This window comes from Haplochromis burtoni, unplaced genomic scaffold (assembly GCF_018398535.1).
Source record: "Haplochromis burtoni strain Fernald_Lab_line unplaced genomic scaffold, NCSU_Asbu1 Contig_129, whole genome shotgun sequence".
In the NCBI taxonomy this organism is placed as follows: Eukaryota; Metazoa; Chordata; class Actinopteri; order Cichliformes; family Cichlidae; genus Haplochromis; species Haplochromis burtoni.
Genome location: NW_024582490.1, coordinates 1,495,748 through 1,512,108, shown reverse-complemented (window position 1 = coordinate 1,512,108; position 16,361 = coordinate 1,495,748). Strand labels below are relative to the sequence as shown.

At 38.8% G+C, this 16,361-nt stretch overlaps 1 protein-coding gene across 1 annotated transcript in view; it reads right to left on the bottom strand.

The window, feature by feature from the left end:
* Window positions 1–16,361, bottom strand: part of LOC102301046 (A disintegrin and metalloproteinase with thrombospondin motifs 7) — a 69,016-nt gene that overhangs the window by 9,580 nt on the left and 43,075 nt on the right. The window contains exons 17-23 of the mRNA XM_005930452.3: window positions 12,203–12,329; window positions 10,497–10,710; window positions 7,782–9,551; window positions 7,341–7,493; window positions 4,550–4,723; window positions 3,454–3,600; window positions 2,636–2,798 (exon numbers count right to left, since the gene is read on the bottom strand). Coding sequence (XP_005930514.1) covers window positions 2,636–2,798; window positions 3,454–3,600; window positions 4,550–4,723; window positions 7,341–7,493; window positions 7,782–9,551; window positions 10,497–10,710; window positions 12,203–12,329 — 2,748 coding nt within the window. The remainder of the gene's footprint in view (window positions 1–2,635; window positions 2,799–3,453; window positions 3,601–4,549; window positions 4,724–7,340; window positions 7,494–7,781; window positions 9,552–10,496; window positions 10,711–12,202; window positions 12,330–16,361) is intronic.

The window sequence follows — 16,361 nt, the reverse complement described above, 5'->3', positions numbered from 1 at the left end:
TCTAAATCCCAGTAACGAGTAACGCGTTCCTGATTTTGGCATAATAACTAGTTACCGTGCTCGTTACCACAATAATAACGTAGTTACTGTAACGCGTTACTTAATAACGCGTTAGTCTGAAGATGACGCACAGCCAGCAATTCTCCAGTTTTGAATGGAAGCTTTGATGTAAATATCTCCTTCTTGGCTTCGTTTGAAAAAGAAGTTTCAGTTCATCTTGTGCGTGCCCGGTTAACAAAGAAGGCCTTTCAGGCTAACGTACTCAGTCTTTCCACTTATTTTGTGATGTGGCACCATTAAAGAAACGCTGATAGATCCTCTGTTCCAATGGTTTTTTTGTAGATTTGCTTCGATATCACCTTGTATATTATTTTGTACTATAAATAACAATTGTAATTGAATTTTGTTATTATTTTCATCACTATTTTGATGGCACAATACAGGTGGGAAATTGAGCCAGCTATCTAGCACAAAGTCCACGCAAGGTTTAACTGCGAGAAACAGACATCACATAAAACTAAGTCACCCACATCACTGGGTTTGTTTTCTTTTAACCCCTTATGCATTTTGTTCCGCCTTAATGTCACTGGAGATTATGTTGGAATTACAATCTTAACTCATGGTGAAGCTCCACGTAATTGCCATTTTAACCAGTACCCTCACACCCAGAAGAAGAAGCAGTGGTGGATGCTAGATTTGAATTTCATGTAAATTACACATTATTTCTGTCTGATCACGTGTTGCATATGAGTTTCTTCTGTCACAATACATGACGCAGACCTACATTTTGCCATTTGGCGTGCAACTACTGTAAAAAAGCTGATTGGTTCAGCTGGAACAAGAGAATCGTTGCTTTGGAGCGCTTTTAAAAAAAATCATAATATGACATTTTGAGTAATTTAACATGTTTAGAACCAATTATTTGCTATCAAACAACCTAAAGGAAACACACAAAAAAAGACAACCCACATCTGCTTCTTAATCAGTTTCCTCTACTTATTTAAAATATCAGATTAGCTCGGGACTGGAGCCGATCACACAAAGAAATTTAATGGCTACAGGACATTGGCAGTGTGTTTTGATCATTCTTAGTTAAAATTCTTAGTTAATATTTCTTTTGTTCATCATCTTCAGTATTTCCTTCAATATCATCTGTTTAAAAAGGTCATGACTGAAGCTTTTATGTTTCCTTAGTGATCCTAATCATTGTTTACTATAACATCCTTTAATGTCATATTTAAAAAAATATCATAAGTCAACATTTAAAGTGTAGTATCATTAGGTTTTCTCCACTTCATGTTAGCTAGCACACAATGAGTCACTGGTTTTAGTTTGATATGCTGTAATCACGTGCACTACTCAATAAACCAGTACTATGCTAATAAAAAAAAGGAGCTGAGATTTGATGTTCCTGCTCTGTACTCCAGCACCCTGACAGGGCATTAATCAGCTCAAACAGGCTTAAAATTGAATTAACACTGACATATAATATTTAGGGAAGGTTTAAAAAAAAATCCTGTCTTAGTGAGAACAACTACACTTGCTGGCAGCAGCAAAATATAAATCTGTTAATCCTCACAATCTTTTTAATTTAATCTTTTTAATTGAACCGTCTGCAACAGGCGCGCAACAGTCTTTAAGTGCTCTTTGTAATCACTGATTATCACAATAATTCTGTTATTGTGTTACATAAATAGAGGATTAGCTGGATAATCATTATAATAAACACAAACACACATTATGCAACACTTAATTCCAAAATAGTTGGGGCACCGTGTAAAATGTAAATGGCAACAAAATGCAATGATTTGGAAACCTCCTGAGAGCAAATTTTAATCACAATCGAAAACATGGTTAAAGTGAGACATTTTACTATTTCATACATAATTTCAGCTCATTTTGAATTTGGCAGTAATATATCCCAACAGGGTTCACTGTGGCATCCATAAATGCAGGTTAAACCTTTATTGTGCAGACAAGCAGCCAAAGGTGAACACAATCCAGAAATGCTGTTGTCTTCTCTAGAAAACCATTCTGTCATTAGTTATTTTTATGTTTTTACACTTTTTTAAATTCTGAAAACATGGATGAAAAGAGACCATCTGGCTTGTTCTCAGGCAACAGTCCCTATGACATTTGCAGTTTACAAAAGGGCCATCAGTGCTAAAAGGTATATAACGGCTTTAGAGGAAAATATCCTCCATAACGTCTTTTTCCAGGGAAGGCTGTGTGCGTTTAAGCTAGACAAAGCTAAACAAAAGTGCCTGCTGCAGCTATCGTGGCACGGCTTGGCAGCAGAAGACTCCAGATTCGGAGCATCATGATACAAATAATACGACAAAGAAGACACGGGACTGTTTAGCAGCAAGAATCCTCTATCAAACAAGAGTGGACCAACATTCATCTCCAAAACTCCAGCAGCTGGTCTCCACAGCTCCCAGATGTTTACCGACTGAGGGGAGATGCTTAAAATGGCACATCTTCTTAATTTAAACACTGACTGTTTTATATGTTGTACTGTGGACAACATATAAGATTCGGCTTTTATTTACATTTTTTACAGCGTCCCAACTTTTGTGGAATTGGGGAAATATTTAACCAAATAACCATATTTTTTCCTTTCGAACTTACTCACCAGGCTGTACACTCTCACACTCTTGCGTGTTACACTTTCGGGTGCTCTCAGGCGGTGGCTCGTGGTGACATTGAGCTTGATCAACTTCTCCATCTGTCTCAGCCCTGGTGTCAACACATTTAATAAGCCGATGCTGCACTCCAACTCCGCAAGAAGTTGAACACTGCAAGAAGAGAGGGAAACAATTTTAATGTGTTTTAAAGGCAAGTAAAACAACGTTTATCTTGTACAATAATATCAGTGTTCCCCAAACTCTTCTCCGAGTTTATGATTGACAATTAAGGGCCACATTTCAACTGACACCAGTTAGAATATTACAAGACGTGCAGAACTGCTTCAGCTGTCAGTTAAGAGGACAGTATATTTTTGACATTCTCAATCTAAAAGGTGAATCTGAGAGGCTACACTGCCTCAGCGCTCCTGATTGGCCCCGATTCACTGATTCTGACCTTACTGATTCTCCCTAAACTCTACTCAAACACTTGCGCTCATGTGGGTGTCTCATGAAATCCCCTGAAAGATTCTGGTCGGGTGACCAGGTTACATTGGCAATACACTGTGAATAGTCTGCAATGAACTCTTTTATAGGATTGCAATTTTTGTTTAAGGATTTCTACTTCAGGAAAAAAAACAAAAAACACTGTATGAAATGAAGTATGAAATATCCATGATAGCAGGATGGACATCAAATTATTTTGTAGCCTTCTATGCAAGGTAATCATGATCCTTTCGTACCTCAAGCAATAATGCTTCATCAACGACAGGGATGTTCTCGTGATTTTGGTTTTTAAATGCAATCAACAATGCCTTCGTAGTACCTGTCCCCATGATCCGGTGAGCCACTGAGCACAAGGATGGCTATTACATGACTGGATGGTGCTGGGCTCGTGGTCTCTGTCGCATTGATCCTCCTCTGGACAGGTGACGATACGCTGCTGCTGACCTCCTCCGCACACCTCAGAGCACTGAACAACCCAGAGCACAACAGCAAACACATGGAGGCTGTAAATCTCAGTGTTTAGGTTGACTGATTGATTCTATGGATTTCAGACATTAAACAAATCCAAGGGGATGTTGAAAAATCCACAAAACACAGCACCGAATTTTAAAAAAAGAACAGTAATCCCCCCCATCAAAAACACCCGAGTACAACAAAAATAATTTGATGGCTTAAGTAAAAATTGAAAATGGATTCCATAAATACGCCACAGCCTGACACCTATAAGGCTCTTTGGTTTTCAGCATCTAGATGTGTAACGACAGCCTTTCATAGCATTGTTAAAAGAAAATAAAACATCACGGCTGTGTTACTGGCACAACACACCTACACCAAATCATGACAGCCATGTGGACGCACCTCTATTATCTGTCAACTATATTGAGGAGCATGCCCATATTGTACAAGTAATAGAAGCTCTGCTCTTATACTTTGAAGTGTAAAGCCTTACAGCCTTGACTGAGATGACTGCAAAGCTTAGACGCAAGAAGAAATTTAAATTCAACAAGGAGTTACTACAGATGACATTTAATGCCCTTTTTTCCCTCTAAACTTTCCAAGAAGCTAATTTTTTAAAATTGATTTGATAAAAATTTAATTGTGGAGGCTTCTTCGACATTGATAATCCATTAACTGTGACCATTTTTGTTACGTAAAGATTATCAGGTAAACCACGTAAAAGAACAAAGTCTTTGTCTTTAACCCTGCAGCCAAAGTCCTATTCTTGAGTGCAGGCAATTATAGACAAACACAGTGTGTCTACCAGCTGACTCTTTCAGATTTTTTCTTTTTTCCACTACAATGATAAAATCTAATGTTGCATTGCCTTCAATTTTATTGGATTGAGACATTTTATCTGTGTATACAGAACTGCTTTTCATCACAAAGTCACTAACCCTTTGTTTTATATTACTGACCTGACCCCAGGAGGAGGTGTACCATTCAAGACATGGCTGAAGGTTACAGGGCATCGTTGTTTGGGGCCTGGAGGACATGGCTCGGCAGTGGAAAGGTCGAAGGGGTCTTTGGTCCCTCAGGTCAAAGCACTGAACCTCCCGCAGTTTAATGCCGCCTTCACAATTCTTGGAGCACTGTGAAAACACATGGCCCAACAATTAGAGACAGAGTAGTCTTCTGGCACATGCGAATTTGACCACGTGTTTTTTGTACCAGCAGACTTGCTGCAGTTTCTCTCCATTTAAAGGCCTTTAAGCCAAACTGTTCTTTTCCACTTTTTGTTCATCTTTTTTCTGTTGTGCCTGAAAGAGCACATGCCAGTAAGCAGTAACTATGTGTTGTGTTGAGCTTACCAGTAATAGTTTTGTGTAACAGTTGAGCGTGTTAGCCCATTTTCAATGTAATGTTAGCCTTGAGCTAACTGCTAGATACCTGGGGCAAATATTCAGTAAAGTTTTCGGGATATGTTTTGTGTTTAGGTGAGATCTGCATGAAGTTTAATGACTCAGTGTTTGATATTGTAAAAGCAAGTCAATGACATCATAAATATAACGTGTTGTTTTTTTCTTTCTGTATCACAGTGCTTCTGACAGTAAACACTTAAAACGTACCAGCTGACTCCTGGATGCGGACTTGTTGTCAGAAATCAGCTTCACACCTTAGTGAAGGCAGAAAAGGCACAACTTCACTTACTTCCAAGGTCTGCAAAGAGCAGAAAGTCTAAAGAGGATGAATCATCAGCAACACTTTCAGTATAAAGGGCAGCTTTATTGTCTTGCTCTTTATTAGCTTGTAGCCTTCATTAGGGTAACCCATGAATATAAAGAAGCTTATTTGCAATGTGATTTTAATGTGTTTTTTCCACCCCAGAAAGCTGGTATCTAGTCAGGTTAGTCAATGGATGGCTTTAAAAATGGATTACCAGCAATTCTTGTTGCCTTTAATTTAGTATAACTTAAACCAGATGATCAGAAGTGTATTAATCCATGAAATCTTTAAACAAGCACAACTTTCTTCTCATTGCCCAACCTGTCCAAAAAGGTACAACTTTAACCTATCACTCTCAGTTTTACACAGAGAGCTGGAAACAAGAAGATTTAACACAAACAAAATGATGGTTTTCTTCTGCCTTTTGTACCATTTCCATATGGTGCTCGTTTTCTTACCCAAATCTGCGTTTACAGAACTACACAACTCGATTTCTTCCGTTGTATGGAACAGGTCCATTGCAAAAATATTTTCACATCACTCGTTTCTCTAGTGCTGGTTTAGCTTATTGGGTTGGACAGACGACCCATAAGTATACATGCATTGGTCTTTCTTCTGTCTTCTCTCTTCTACCCCATTACAACAGAGTCAAACTGTCTGTGTATGTATTATTGTAGGGTCTACCTTACAATATAAAGTGCCTTGAGGCGACTGTTGTTGTGATTTGGCGAAATATAAATACAATTGAATTGAATTGGGCACAGAAACAATGGTCTAGCTCTTTTTTAAGAAATCTTTTTATAAAATGAACACTCGTGTTTACTTGAGGCAGATTTATTTATGAATTGTTTTTTTATAAATATTTTATAAATTAGTAGTTTTCTTAGTAAGCATTTCAGGCTCCAATATCTAACAGCCAGTAATGATATAGATGAAAAACTTGGTTTACTTCTATGAAAAGGTAATATGTCTAAAGTCTGCACTAAGATTGAGAGTATGAATCCATCCTCATGGGGAAAAACAAAGGTGCCATGGCAACAGGATCTAACACTGACCTCCCCGGGGAATGTTTTCATATTTCTCTTTGCATTAAACAAAGTCTGATTCAGTTTAAATTGGTACATCATTTGCACTGCTCAACGGTGAAACTTGTAAAAAAACATATCCTAATGTTACCCCAGCATGTTTACATTGCCACGAAGCTCCAGCTACTGTAGCTCATATGTTTTGGGACTTTGGAATTTTTGAAGATTTTCTTTCAAAGCCCTGTCATTTTTGTGCAGAAAAACAATAACACTGTCCGTACATCTTCATTTTCAAGGTCTCTTTTTTTAGAGCTCATGGTTCCTGCAGCACAACCAAAAACAATCGCTTTTGCATCTTTATTGGCCTGAAAACATTTTCTCTCTGACAAACCTCCATCTTTCAACATGTGGATGAAAGAAACGCTTTCTGTGACTTTTCATTGAATGTGTAAAAAAAGAAAAGGCGGAAAATCACAATGCAATGATGTTTATTCCTTCCATAAATGTATACTAGCTTTATCTTATTCATATCCACCTCGATGTATTATATCAAAGCTGTTTTCTTTTTCTTTCCATCGTGTATCTGTAATCCCAGGGGGTGGGGAACATTGCATCGGTTTGTTTGTTTGTTATTGAAAAACTATAAAATACGGCTGCAAAAAAATAAGTCTACAGCCACGTCAGAGTCTGCATGAGGCTGAGTAAACACGACAGTGAGCTCAATGCAAACAAAACATCAAAATGCCAACATGCCCACATTTATTACACCATGCATAATGTTAGCTGTTGTCCAACTTTGAACTAGAATATCAGACACAAAGCTTTGACTTGCAAATCCAGTCGGAGATATTAGAGTTCAGTCTAGACCAAAGTCGTAGACAAATTACCGTTGCCTAAAATCCTGCCGTAATAAAAAATAGTAAATAGAAAAGTCTACCTTATTATAATTTTATTTATTTAACTTTTGATTTGTATATGATATATACATATATATGATATATAAAACAAGTAGTCTCACCTTACTCCATTCCCCAATTTTCCATGTAGAGCATGGGCGCAGGTAACACCTCTGGGCAGGTGCGGGCCTCTTTGCGGGATCACAGTCCGACTGTGATCCAGTACTGCAAGTCAAAGTTCTCCAGATAGCACCGAGTCCACAGGTGGTGGAGCACTGCTCGTAAACATAATAACTCATATTAGAATCATTTTGTGCTGCACAATTTGAGGCTGGATGCATAAAGAAAACCAGCACGCACAAGAAAAGCTTGTGGATAAGAACACATTTGAAATTTAGAGATGTTTTCGGTATTAAAGCAGTTTATTATGTACGTTGATGCTTGCTGTGTTAACCCTAGCTCAAATCTTGTCCCTAAAGAATGAAGATAATGCTTTTATTTTGTGTTTTTTATTTGCCTGGAAAATAAAAGCAGGTGTAATGTGTAAATTATTTCATACGTACAGCACTCCAGTTGCCAGCAATCCAGTAGGCAGCTGCAGTGTTTTGTGTGTGGACGTAAGTTTGGACAGATGTTAGGACAGCTGGAACGGTTGGCAAAAAGGCCACAGCAGGTGTGGGCAACTCCGAGTCTTGTGCTGATGTTGTGCTGTGTTGAGGAGTGGCTCCTGAGTTTGTTGAAACCTGGTATGAAGAGCCAGGATCACTGTTAATGCCGCTCCTCACCACGGGTGGAAAGGCTATTTCGTTGTAGTCATAATTCACTACATCAAACAACGGAGCTTGAGATGTGGGATACGTTCCAGTTGTTTTAGTGAACTCTGGCTTTGACGGAATCGGTTTCATCGTATGCGTTGGGAAATCAGCTGGAGAAAACTGAGTAGGAGGTATGATTGCTGTTCCAGTTAATGATGTGGAGGCCTCTTGGTTACCTGAGATGAGCAAAGAGGAAACAGGGGGAGGAATGGATTTGTCAGAGGCAGGAAGTGAGGTTGTGCTGAGGTCTCTGTCGGTATCCCGTGAATAATTCTCGGTAGTGGCATATAATGTATCAAAATTAGTCTGATCCGTGTTGACATCATCCATTGTGAAGGCATTTGAAAATAATGTTGACCCACTGGCTTGAGGTATTTCTGCAGTATTTTCATCCAGAGGAAATTCAGTCTTAATCTGAATTGTAGTTTCTGATGTGGGGGGACCTGAAGGTTCTGGACTCTCGACATTATCTTGGTCTGCAGAGATATAGTCGTAATTATCATATTCCTTTGTTTCCTGAGCCCCTTCAACAGTAGAGTCAGGAGTATTGATAGCTGTTTGTTGTCTCGGAGTAGAAACAGTCTGCTTTGGAGTCATAGTGACATCCTCAGTGTGATTTTCCTCCTCACTGAAGCTGTCATAGTTATTTTCAGCCTCCTCTGCATATTGCCCCCATTTCACATCCTGTAAAGGCTGCTTTGTAGTGGAACCCAGACTAGGCGCTGCACTAATGTTTTCAGGCAGCCACAGAATGCCATGCTTCTCTGCCGCTGGTTTTGATTGCTGAGTTGTAGACAGTAGTGGAGAGTGAGTGGTCGACACAGGCAGAAGAAAATCCTCAGAAAGATAGTCATCCAAGTTTTCAGAATTTGTTTGCAAAACCTCTTTTGCCGCTGCATTTTTACTGTCCTTTGTTACGTTCACTTTTGTGTTCTGAGGATTTTCTGTTTCCAAAGTGTAGGCAGTGGGCTTTGGAACGGCTGAAGTAGCTGTGGGAGTGGCTGCAATTTCTATGTGAGCATCTTCTTTCACACTGTGGGTTGGCTCGACCTCCTGCGAAGCACTCAAACCGTGACTGACTGAAATGTTTCCATTGCTCTCAAAGTCATCTGACAAGTCTTCATGGAAGTTGATAAAGTTATAGTCATAGTAAAAATCATCCACCGGGACATAGTTGTCCTGAGAGTGATCAGTATTTTCAATGTTGTTGTGGTAGTGGAAATCTCCCTCAACGATGTCATTAAGGTCGTTATGAACTCTTGGCTGCTCTCTGGTGGTGCTGTACTTGGCAGGAGGTTTGACTTCGGGTATGGGGTTTATTTCATTAAGCACTTCTTTGCTGGACCAGCCACTTCCAGACCAGTCGAAACCTCCAAAATTATCGACAATCTGTGGACATTCCTGGATGTAGCAGGTACTGACAGCTAAAGGTTTTTTTTGGGGGTCACAATCAACCCCTGTGTTTCTAGAGCAGGTAACATTACGGTGACGTACTCCACTTCCACAAGACAGTGAACACTGTAAGAGGGAAAAAAAAGAAAAGACCAAAGCATTATTAAGCCATGCAACAGCTCTGTAGATTTACAATGTGCTTAAAAAACATAACAAAGACTATAAAATGTGTAAAGCTCTGTTGGAAAACAATATGATGATGTCTTCCATAGCGCTGGTACCCGCATCAAGCTCAGGTTTAAGAGCTGTTCCAGGACAGCTGGGCAGCACAGGACTTCAGGACCTTAGGACTGATGAGATCGGGGGTCTAGACTTAGTGTAGATGATCCAGCTGTCACCTCACCAGTCATGACAGCCATGTGTCTAGGCAGGTTAATCTGAGAGGAGGATGGACAGCAGGGAGTTCTGAAATGGAGGTAGCTGAGGAAGGCTAAGGAGGTGCTAAGATTGGTGCTGTGTGGGGAAGCGCATCAGCCATACCTTCACTTAATGCTATATCTTTCTCAACTAGTCCTTGTCACAAACAGGCTGAGCAGTTAAGACTGAAGGAGATGAATATCTAAAGCATACATTTATGTTCATCCTTCAAACAGCTGTGGAGAAACAATTTGGTCTGGACAAAAGATTTCCATATATCCATTCAAAAAGGCCTGGCAAAAAAGTACAGAGAAATGCTGAGAATAGGGAGAGGTCAGGGTATAAATGCTCACATTTAAACACCCTTAAATCTGGCTTCTTGCTGTGTCTATGTGTAATAGAGTCAGAGAATAGTTACACAAAAGACATTTAAGCAACCAGCAGTGTCTTAAATGATCCGTAACACTAAATGTGTATAACAACTGAATTATACTTCAAAAAGCTTGAGATGTGAAAATTTTCTGTGTGAATGAATGCTTTCAAAATAGAAAAAACTAGAAAACTTTCTCCACGATTAGTAAATAATTCATTTTCCCCAAATGTGAAGGTTGCTGTCTGGTTACACCTGAACCTCAGATTCTGACCCACACTCACCTTTGACCAGCTGCCAGTGGTCCAGTCTGCTGGGCAGGGGATGTGTGTGTTGCAGGAGGATAGTGACTCAGGTTTGGGGATGTGTTCACAGTTACTGGGCTCCAGGGCTTTCTGCTCCTCCGCACTTAATGCTTGAATGCAAAGAACTGTCCTCTTAGTTTGGCCTGAGCTCCCACAGCTCGCTGAGCATTTCTGCCACTCCCCAACCCACCATCTACACAACAAGACACAAAGATTACACTGATTTCAAATGCAATGCTATGCTTTGTGTAGAATAAGAGTGTATTTAATGACTGTGACAATAAAGATGAGTCTTGGTGGTTTTAGATGGCTGCACGTATGTACGTACATACGCACATACATACATACATACATACATATTTTTTAAATTATCATGCAGCAATGTAGTGAGCATTCATTGTATATTTGCTTTTTTTGTTTTTCAAAGTTATGTTTGACATTTAGTTTCAAGCAAAAAAAGGCTATGCATACATAACAGTATTTTTACCCTTTATATTGCTGATTTTTTTACAGTGAGAATGTATCCATCCATCCATTATGAATATAAACCTCGCTGCCTGTATTTGATGTGTGTCTGTTGTAATTGACTTTTATAGATTACCATCGACACTGGAAATAAATATTCTCTAAAAAAACTGTTATAGAGTTTCTACATGCAAAATCTTTACTGGCATGTTTTACATCTAACAGAGAAATAAAGATGATATTTTTCACTCACTTTTTAACAAAGCACGGCAACAGCAGGGAGCTCTGCATATTTGATTTGTGTAGATTTATTTTATTTTATTTGTTTTACATCGGACCTTTTTCCTTATGCAACTCCAAAGTTTCCTCACAGAAAACTAAAAGTGGCAAACTTTGTCTTTGTAAAAAAATCTAAACATTACTAAATATAGAAAAAAATCATCTCCACATGAATATGTCTGTGAAGGTTCTCTGTCATCCAGGTCATTGTAGTCTAAGGAGCTTGGAAAGAAGGCGCCTGGTCCTTGAAGTCGGTTCACCTCTCATCCGAAGAAGCTTCTTGGATTAGAGGTGAAATGTCTTTAAGGACGCCTTCTTTTCAAGCTCTTTAGACTCTCCACATGAACTGAAACAAACAAACAAATAAATAAATGATTAATTATTTCTGCAAAAATTTTTTTTGTTATTCAGAATTCAAGCACTGTCTTTTGAACATCAACTGTAACATCCCACAAAAGCGTAAACAATGGCACTCCTGCAGCCTCCATAGAGAAGGGTTGATCCACTGGCCAAACATCCTTTTCCAAGAAGACACTGGGCTCTTAAAACAAGATGATAGGCTGTACTTTGGTGGTGTAAAATGCATGGAAGTAAAAATGCCTGCTGGCTATTTCACTTCTCTTGTCTTGTCCAATTAAAAAAAAAGTCAAAAGGTAATTTTTTTGAAAAAAGAAAATACATAAAGAACAATTTGTCTTCAAAGGCTTGAATAAGTAAATTAAAATAAATGTCAAACTGCAATTTTTGAGTTAATTAAAAACTGTTACAACATGGAAATTTATTCTGTAGAATAATATTAAACTTGCTGTAACTTTAGGTTTGGCAGCTTTGATTGTTTGATGATTGTAGAGCACGCAGAATTTTTTGTGTGTGCGAGGGTTAAAGTACCAACACTGCACGTGTCCTTTTGTACACCTGGGAGACAAAAAACCCCAACTCACATGGCTGGACAAGGATCCTTATTACAGCTGGTTTGGTTGTGGTCAAGTCGGGTTAAGTGGTCACAGAAGTGCTCCTCAACTATCCCAGTTGTCTTTTCCACACAGTGGATAATCTGCCTCTGAACACCTGAAATACAGAAGAGAGAAACTTTCTGTGACACCTAGTACACAACTTATAAATAATTATAAGAAACAAAACAAAAAGTGTCAACATATTTATCCGTTACACATTTTAAAAACTGAATCCGATACCAAGGGCTGTAAAAAGATGTTAACAGACTAAACTAAAGGATTACATTTACAACATAATTAAAAATATGGGTGGAAGTGGAAAAACAGAGCTGCCCATTTTAATGCACATTTTATTTGCAAACCCGTTCCATAGCTTTCACAACAAAAGTAATTTTGAACCATTTAACATTAAGAAAAAAGACTGCTACACTGGCACATTTGTGTTTTGATTCATTCACTTCATTGTGAAATGGTGTATGCTGAGATAAATGCTGCGAGCAATGTAAATGAGCCAAAAAACGAAGACGAAGAAGAAAAAAAACTTATGAAACACATTTTGAATCTTTGCTTTAAATCCATTTTTCAGAACATCACTTTAAACCCTAACATAGTCAAAGCCTATTCCAGTTGATTTTAGTTCATGGAGGGGTTGGTAATATGTTTACCAAACACGAATTAACTCACTTGTATTGCTCAGAATTGCTTAAATTTACTAACAGTATCACACAATTAGTCTTAAAACCCACAAAAAACCCAGTATTTACAACACTGTCATGTTAAGCCACCATGTTGCAACTGACTGAAGGCGACTGAGGCCAGACTGGTGGCTGAAAGCCAGCACTGCTGGCAAGCCTGACTGGACAGAGGTACCAAGATGAGGTTCTCCAAGCTGTAGCTGTGCCACTCTTGTGGCTGCACACTGTCCTGTGGCTATTTCAGCAGGACAATGCCTCCTGTCAGAGTAGCGCCAGCCTTTCAGGATGACTCATATCCAAAACCTTCCTTGGTCAGCATTCAGTCCCGTTGTTCCTCCTATTGAAAATACCTGGGGACACGCTGGCTCGAGGTGTTCATGAGAAGCATCACAGTCAATAAACCATTTTGCAGATAAACCAAGAATCTGCATTTTTGTGACTAATATATAAATATTTGATCTAAATCCATATGCCTGTGGTTAGGCAGTTAAGAGCTATCGTTCTATTTCAAACATATGGACAACCAATAACAGATTTATAAACAAACACACTAGTAAAAGTAATTTAATGGCAACAAGGTAAATAAAAATAGTGACTCAAGATGAGTTAAGAAGAAAGGAAGAAAGAACTGTGAAAAAAAAATTAAAAATAATTTTAATGATGATAGGTTTCCTTTATTTAAGCGATATATATAGAAAATCTTAAAGCCATTTTTTAAAAGTCTCTGTAGGCAGTGTTTGAAATATGTGCATGTTTAAACGTGAAAGGATTCTGATTAAATATTAAACGTTTGAACAGTCCTGTTGAATTTTAACAGTATGCTGAGTACCATATGTAAACTGCTCCAGTTCCAGTGATACCTTTGCTTTTACATGTAAAAAATATAACGAAAAATCGACCAAATTCTCAAAGCTTCTCGAAGCCCGTGTCACGTAGCTCTTGTCGTCCAATATTTTACAAATTTGTTGGTTGTTAATTTTAGCCACCTGACGCTAAATGGTTACACCACAAGAAAAGATATCAACAGAATCGTGGTGTGCATATACGGATGGCGAGTCTTTATGGTTTCAAAAAGCACTGCACTAACTGTACCTAATAGGCTGACAACAGGTTTATCTCATGTGATAACGCTCTCCATCATTCCTCTCACTCTCCTGAGGGGACTTTCATCCTGTCGAAGCAGAAGACAACCCTCGGTTCACAGCGCCCTCTGCTCTGATCCTGCTGAGGGCCACAATGCACATTTGATAGCTAATTTACACCTTCAAAGATACATCTTAAGGGTCATGACAGCTATGTGAGATTGGAAGCTGCACAGAGATAGAAAGAAGAAAAGAAATGATATGGGGGGGGGGGGAAATACAGAGAAACACCCCATATTGATGACATGATGTTTGTGGCTAAATTTAAACACTACTTGGACAAATAATGTTGTCTTATCATGAATTCTTGGTACACCGAGAAACTTATGAATGTGGGTAAAACAGGGACACCCAGGGAAGATAAAGAATCTCCAGCTAGATATACCATTGTACTGTCTTGTTATCGTGTACTAACTAACGAATACTAAAGCAGATGAGGTTACTGTATTAGCTCTTCTGTACTTCTGCTGCTGCTGCCCTTATGGCATTTTCAGAATTAAGCCTTTCACTTCCAAATCTCTGAATCCCACCAAGTCTGGACAGCCCACTCAGTAAAATGATTTCCATCAACATATGCAGATGTTTCAGCTTTGGTGATCAGGATGAAGAAACTGAGTGGCATCCAAATATCTCTGATGGAAAAAGAATCATGGTTTAAAGCCAGGAGCGATCTGAACTCTGGGAAGAAATGGTCAACAAACACAAGGAAAACATGGAAGCGCCACATTAAGAAGAGCGCTGTTATATCGTGAGGCTCAGACTTTTTTCCCGCATAGCGGCGATATTTATCACTGAGTCACCACGCTATAAAAAATTGTCCTCTTTGAAAAAACAAAACAAAAAGACTAAACAATAAAGCATTATCAATGCTTTAGTAAAGGAACACAATGTGGTTTGTGTGCAGTTTTTACTTGAAGCGAGGCTCAATAGGAATTTCCTCGCTGGTGGTTGTAAAGTGATATTTATGAAAGGATCAACAAAGGCAGTAATGAAAGACACTCGGTGAAGCTTGTTATTGTTACAAGTATTGGCATGATTAAATTCATCCACGGCCATCACTCTTGAAAATGCATTTGAAAGCAAAGTCAAATCTTATTTTTCATTTGTCTCGGAGAACAGGACAACAGTTTCACTGATTTAGTTTCACTATCATTGAAACGGCTCTGACTGATCTTCAAGCTCAAAACAACACCCCTATTTGGGAGGTTAATACAGATTTCCAGGTTATACAGATAAATGATGTCTAATAAAATAAAAGCCTGAAAAAAGAAGAGGAAAGAAATATCTAAACACTGAGACTACTTGGCAAAATTGGACAAGCTTTAGGGGTTGCAGAAGCTTGTTGTTATACCCATTTGGCAGTTTAAAATGGATTTGAACTTTGAACACCATTCAATTACGTATTTTCATTTCCTTTTATCTTATTGAAAAAGAAGACATACACTGGTGCTTTCCAGAAACAGAAGTCAGAAGGGATAGAGTCATTTTTATCCATATTTAAAACAACATTTAAAGAGCTATATGACAAATAAAGAGTTACATAAATGAGGAATGAAGTAAACCACATGAAAATACCAAAGATGCAATCCTGAAAACACACAAAAAAGTAAACACAGAAACTCTACACCTGGTATCGAAAAAATCTCCCAGCTTTAATCTTTATGTTACAATCTAACACTAACCAATCTGAACTTCAATCTTGTTACCAGATCATCCAAAACCAGAGGCAGACTGGTGCTAACTATGTAGTGACTTTAAAACAACAAAATTACACAAAAAAAAGTAACGACAGAAAACCTTTCATGCCCACATTCCCACTGACGGGCAGTCTGGAATCAGCAATAAACCTAAACCCAACTAGCTGGATGTCTGTGGACTGTGGGAGGAAACCCGATTACGCAGAGAGAACCCACACAGACACGAAGAGTCCACACAGAAAGGTCTCAGCCAAATGGCGCATTCAAACACAGGACCTGACTGCTGTGAGGTAATATTGCCAAGAACCATGCCACCATGGTGACATACAACTGACAAGTGACATTTGGGGTTTAAATGTTATGGTATACAGCAGCGGTCCCCAACCCCCGGGCCACAGACCGTCCGTGAGTCGTTCGGTACCGGGCCACGAGAGTTGAGGTTCAGATGTTAAATTTATGGTTATCATGGTTTTTATCGTTAGCTCGGATTCCCTGGGTCTTTTCCCGTGTTGTAGTTTTGTGTCTTATTTTGAAAGAAATATTTACGTGTTACCACAGCGACCAGAAAGTATTAAGGGGCAGAGAGGAGGACGTTACTCTCAATGTTGTTGGC